Below are 6289 nucleotides of genomic sequence, written 5' to 3'. Positions count from 1 at the left end.
TAATCAATGCAGACTATTAAAAACAGTTTTCTAACAATGATAAGTTAATATTCCCCTTAGGGTGCGTTTGGTTTACGGAATATAAGATTACTAGTGGGAATAATATATTACCGGAGAATAGGATTACTGGGAATGTTGTATTTGTGTTTGGTTGGTTTAGCAGGAACGTAAGATTACAGTGCTTGGTTAAAGGAATAAAGATTATTGAAATGTATATTTTACCAAATTTCCCTTATATATATTTGTTTTTTAACAAGTTGAATTCTACTATAATATTACTATAATTAATTTATATTATCTTTAAAAAAATTAAATTCATAAAATTTATAATTTTTAAAAAAATGAAAAGATAAATAGGTTTAATGAAAGGAAAATTTTATTTTAACCCCTGAACTTATAAAATTTTAATTATAGACTTTTTTGTAAATCTAAAATAGTTTAAGGATAAATTTATAATTTAACTTTCGTAGAATTTTTATTATTCAACTACAGAAGAAGGATATTTTTGAAAAAAAAATAAGGGCATTTTAGTCCAAAAAACTGGTAATCCAACAATACCTAAGAGAAGTGGGTAATCACATTCCCGGTAATATATCCTAAAAAAATCCATTGTTGGTAATAAAGATTACCAGGGCCTGGGAATATTAACCAACCAAATGGAGGAATGAGGTCCCCGGTAATAAGATATACCTTGAACCAAACAGCCCATTAACGGCTATTATCTATGAGTTCTCCACAGGCAGCTGGCCCCATCGAGGTTTAACTTCAGCAGCCGGAGGGGACCAAAAGACAACGGCCTCTCGCTGTCTTAATAATAAAGGGTTAGTCCCAAATGATGCAACTGCGTACTCCTAGGAAGAACTAAGCATTCCTGAAAACAAATCAGAGCAATTGCAAAAATGGAACGATAAGATATAAATGAAATCAGTTTATTGCCTATATCAGTTGTTTAATTAGAAGAAACTGGAACCCGTTGTAGGCAATTTTGTAAGCTAATTTTCAGCCAAAATTTTGTTTTGAAAAGGTACGAATCAACGTTGTATGATTGCTACTCACCTGTTTTCAACTTGGAATATCAGAAAGTGGTCCAATGATGGGAACCTTGTAACAATGGGAAGCAAGTAAAGTGACCCCTATAATTAATCTAAGCCATCACGTCCTATTTTTTATTTGGGGCTATTTGCTCGCTTTATTTTCGACCGTGAATTTTGTATGGATCTAGTAGGGGATCATTTTATATCCACTGTATATGAATTTTATAAAAATCAAATTTATGATGTGTGAAAAAAATCACTTGATGAAAAAAATAAATTGTTCAAACTGTAGCCTTTGTTAACTTTGGTGGCCAGAGAATTTTTTCCTCAAAGTAGGTGTTTAACGTTTTCGACGTTACTCTTTTAAGTGCCTGCACACCATAAAAACTATTAAAAATTCTTGTTATCTATAATTATTAAAAAAATCCAAAATCTCTAAAAGTCTTAATTTCAATCCCTAACCACTATCGATAGCCACCAATTCAATCAATCGGCCGAAACTCCAACGACGTACGACCAACCGAACATCCAACAGTCGAAAACCCTTTCTCCAACCCTTAATTGCAGCAATCAATCGATGATTAGCATGGAGAAATGTGTTTGGCCGGTCGCAAAATCATGCATTCACACAACATTGATAAGGACAATCCAACACTAGGTTAAGAACAGCTTCCGTAGGAGACCTCCAAATTATGAAATGCCCTCCATGGGACTCGATCCCACGACCTCAAGGTTAAGAACCTTGTGCTCTACCAATTGAGCTGGATGGTCATTTCATTAAGGAAAATAACAGGAAAGTAATATAACATCTTAATACCAAATTGAAAAGAAATAAAAATGGGGGACTATAATATAAAATTTTCATTAATTAGCATTAACAGAATTTGGGGTACTTCCTTAAATTTATCATTTTTGTTTATAGTATTTGTTATAGATTGTCATTTTAGTCCATGTCCTTTAATTTTTTTCTAATTGAATCCTACAATGTAAAAATGAAGCAAAATCGACAGCTGCTACTGATAGCTCTGTCAAAATCGATTTCAGCTGCAGAACTGTACGAACATTCCTCAAACCTAATCAATTTTATCTACATCCATTGGTCACTAATTTAACCATTTTTATATAAATATTTAAATAATTTTTCATGAAATAAAAATAAAAAAGTTAAAAGGGTATATATAAGTATAACACGTTTCGAAAAAAATTAGTTTAAAAGAATATTTTCTGTAATAAAAAAGAAAAATAAAATGTGAAGAAGATAAATGACAGTTGAAATGCATAGAGATTTATGAGAACAAACAATAATAAATTGATTATGAAAAAAAAAACACACAATAAAAGAACAAAACAATGAAAAGTAGAAAAGAAGACAAGAAATTATGTGGTTAAAAACGAGAGAGATAAAGATAACACGTGTCAAAATAAATAGTACAAGAGGAATGTATATTTTTTTAAAAATAAATAATGTGATGACAGCTTTAGGAATTGATGGAGGACATGGGTACAATTATTGAGAAAAATACAATTAAAAAGACACCACTAACGATAAAAAAATATAATGACAAAATTATTTTTTAATATTCGTACAAATAGCCATTTCCTCATTCCCTTTTATTTAGCTAAGTGTATTGGTTAAGGAAATGTGAGATTTTTATGAGAATGGAATTTATATTTTTATTTGGTTGGTCGGAATGTCATTCTTGGTAATGTTTTATTACCAATAATGGTTTTTGAGGTATATTACCGGGAATGTCATTACCTCACTTTCCTTAGGTATTGTTGGATTACCGATGTTTTGGACTAAAATGCCTTTAAAAAATTTCTTCAAAAATATCCTTATTCTTTCATTGAATAATAAAAATTCTATGAATGTTAAATTACAAATTTATCCTTAAACTATTTAGATTTAAAAAAAAAAATCTATAATTAAAATTTTATATGAAGTTCAGAGGTTAAAATAAAATTTTACCCTTTCATTAAAGCTTTTTATATTTTTAATTTTGTAAAAAAATTATATACATTTTATGAATTTAAATTTTTTAAAGAAAATATATAATTTTTCAACTTGTTAAAAAAACAAATATAATAAGGACAATTTATCAAATATACATTCTAATAATCTTTTATTCTTTTAACCAAACACGATAATCTTACATTCCTGCTAAACCAGCCAAACACAAAATATAACATTCCCAGTAATCCTATTCCCTGATAATCTTTTATTCCCACTGATAATTTTACATTCCGTGAACCAAACGCATCCCTAAGTTAAATTTTTAAGCTTAGTTTGGCATGACTTTTCAAAAATATTTTTAAGTAAAAATATCGTTTTGATAGTAATATTAATGTCAAACGGGTAAAAAAGTGAAAAAATTACGGTAAAATCAAATATTTCAAACCAATTGTAAAAGTTAAGATTTCTAGCTTTCAGTTTCAACTTTGTGTTTGGAAAAATTATAATTTTACCCTTCCTAATACATGGATTCCGTCCAATTGTGTATTTATACTTAGTTTAATAATTTAATACTACATCTTTAAAAAATAATTTATTACTTAATAATTTATTTTAATTAAAAATATGATTTTTGTAATATTCATTTTGTCAAAACAAGTGTTTAAATTATATTTCATAATAATTTTATGTCCACATGTTAAAAAGTATTGGTAATATATTTTTTAATAAAATATTTCATATATAAAAATATTATTAATGAGTTATCTTAAAATAATTTTTTTATATTTTAATTATAGTTTTATTTGACAAAAATAATAAATAAATTAGTTGACCCTATTCCCATATGTAATGGGATAAAGGGGAGGTAGGGTAGTAGGTTCCCCCAACGCTAGGTTGAGAGCAACTTCCGTAGCAAACCTCCAGCAATTATGAATTGCCCATCGTGAGACTCGATCACACGACCACAAGGTTAGGAGCCTTACGCTCTACCAACTGAGCTGGACGGGCAATCCTATAGTTTTATTTGAAATATAATTTAAATACTATATTTTCAATTTACAACATAATGGACATTTTATATTTTCAAACTCACTTTTTAACAATAATATATCAAACAATTAAATTTCAAACTACATTTTTATACAACACTTTGCTGATATGCATATATCACGTCATATTTTGGACGACCTTACGCATATTACGTCATCACATTAGTCATCAACAGCCGAAAGGAAGAAAATGGATAAAGCTTTAAAGAAAAAAATTCTAAGGATCAAGTTGATTCTTGTGAGGTGAAAATGTTTCTCTTTCTGATTCGGATCTTATGAATCTTAAAAAGTTAATTCTTAAGGAAGTAGAGCATTTGTGGGCACCTAGGAAGAAGTTGGGATTTCAAATTGAAGGTGATGAACAGGAAGTGATTGTGGAGCTTGCTAAGCAAGATGGATATTAGTTCTTTTTTTTTTCAGTGGAGAGACGATCAATTGTGTTTGAAGATGTTTGGCTTGAAAACTCTAAGGAAGTTCAACTTCATTTTTCATGTTATATCTTGGATTGACACGCCACTTGGGAGTGTTACTTTTTGCGAGATGTGGGAGAGTTTTGGTGGTATGGCTATGAAATCGAATTGAAGTATGGTGGTAAGTTGTGTTACATCGAAGTTGTATGCTTTGCTTTGGCAGTGTAGTGTCTTCTACGGTTTTGGATATGTGTTTGTTGTTTGTGGTATGACTTTGCTGGTATTTTTTAGTGTTTTTCTGTGTTGTATCATCTAGTTATGTGTACTCTTTTTCTCTAAATAGATTTAAGGGTTTTTAATAAATCATACAACTTATGTCTAAAATTTTTAATAAATTTACTTGCTAGGCAAAAAAAAACATTAGTGATGTAGTTTATGATATATCATTACTTTGAGAAACGTGACACATAAATTGTTATCAATTAAACACACATAAAAATAATAAATTAGTAACTTATATTATTCGTTAATCAACTAACAATTTTATTTAACAATGTCTAATTTAATCAAATATTAAAATATTTACACTAAAATTATTGAAGAAATAAGGGACGGCCGAGAATCGTCATGCCATAAAATAATGAGAAGTTGAAAAGTGGGTGAAAAAACGTTTGTATAATCGATGTTTAAGAGACGGACGAAATTTTAAGTTGAAACTAAACTTATATAAAATTTTGGAAAAGAATGAGACAACTGTCCCCACCAATCTGTCTAGATCCTTCTTTACATGCAAGTTAAAGCACGTGGTCTGTTAATAATAATTTCAGAAACTAGCCCTTCATTTGCCTATAAATCGGAGCACACCGGAAATGGTTGCAACGCAAAACAATCGAGTTCATAGTTAAACTAGAAATGGGGAGATCCGTGATGAGCATAGGTCTCTTGGTGTTGGGCTGCCTGGTGTGTTCCGCCGCAGCATGTGAGCCTACAGAGCCAGGCACCGGCGAGAACAACGTCCAAGCTCGTCTAGTTGACTTCATGCCCAACCAGAACAACTGGAACTACCCTGACTACGCTGCTTGCATCGACTTGGATGGCAATAAGCCCATCGAGTGGCGCCAAAGATACGGATGGGCCTCCTTCTGCGGGAGAGTAGGTCCTCGAGGGCGAAACTCTTGCGGCTGTTGTATAAAGGTACAACAGTCCCCCGATATAAAATTTTATTTCCGCCCCTGTATAAACAGTTTAATTAATCTTGGTTTTTATGCGTAGGTAACCAACTCGGAGACGGGAGAGTCGGTGACAGTGAGAGTTATACATACTTGCGGCGGCGAAGCCATGGATTAGACAAGGAGACGGCGTTCTCTCATATTGATCCCACCGGTTCAGCCAACGCTCTTACTGTGAACTATGAATTTGTGGACTGCGGGGATTCTGCTCATATCTCGCTTCCTGTGTACCGCCAGTAAGAGAATTCCCCACTCGGTTTTTCATGCATGAAATAAAGTCTCATCTCTAAGGACTATCGTGTAGTAATAAGTATGTTGCTGCAGGAATCATGAATTCCTTCTTTTGTAATATCCAGAGTAATAACGAGTGCTGGGAGTTTCTTTTCGGTCAAGATGTAAATTTTTGTGTTAAATAAATAAATTTTAACAAACGAATATAAATTATATAAAATATAAAAAAAATTAAAAAAATTTCAGAGCAAATAACCCTAATCAGAATAAATTGTATGATAAGCTTGGCATGGGAATTTAAAGAATTATAAAGTGACAGGTTTAAAAATTTAAGAATAAGATATAAAATTTTAATTATTTTTTTAAAAATAATGGATTGTAA

At 31.0% G+C, this 6289-nt stretch overlaps 1 protein-coding gene and 1 non-coding gene across 2 annotated transcripts; one reads left to right on the top strand and one right to left on the bottom strand.

Annotated features, from left to right (window-relative positions):
* Positions 1–3923: 3923 nt before the first annotated feature.
* Positions 3924–3996, bottom strand: TRNAR-CCU. The gene has a single exon. It is a non-coding gene; the product is annotated as a tRNA-Arg (tRNA).
* A 1315-nt stretch (positions 3997–5311) lies between these two features.
* Positions 5312–6076, top strand: LOC120189733 (wheatwin-2-like). Its single transcript, XM_039192942.1, has 2 exons — positions 5312–5641; positions 5720–6076. The coding sequence occupies exons 1-2, from the start codon at positions 5360–5362 to the stop codon at positions 5792–5794; spliced, it is 357 nt and encodes a 118-aa protein (XP_039048873.1). The 5' UTR covers positions 5312–5359; the 3' UTR covers positions 5795–6076.
* Positions 6077–6289: the final 213 nt, after the last annotated feature.

Source organism: Hibiscus syriacus, unplaced genomic scaffold (assembly GCF_006381635.1).
Source record: "Hibiscus syriacus cultivar Baekdansim isolate YM2019G1 unplaced genomic scaffold, ASM638163v2 tig00116959_pilon, whole genome shotgun sequence".
NCBI classification, from domain to species: domain Eukaryota; kingdom Viridiplantae; phylum Streptophyta; class Magnoliopsida; order Malvales; family Malvaceae; genus Hibiscus; species Hibiscus syriacus.
The sequence above is the reverse complement of the archived record's forward strand: the minus strand, read 5'-3'. Positions and strand labels throughout refer to the sequence as shown.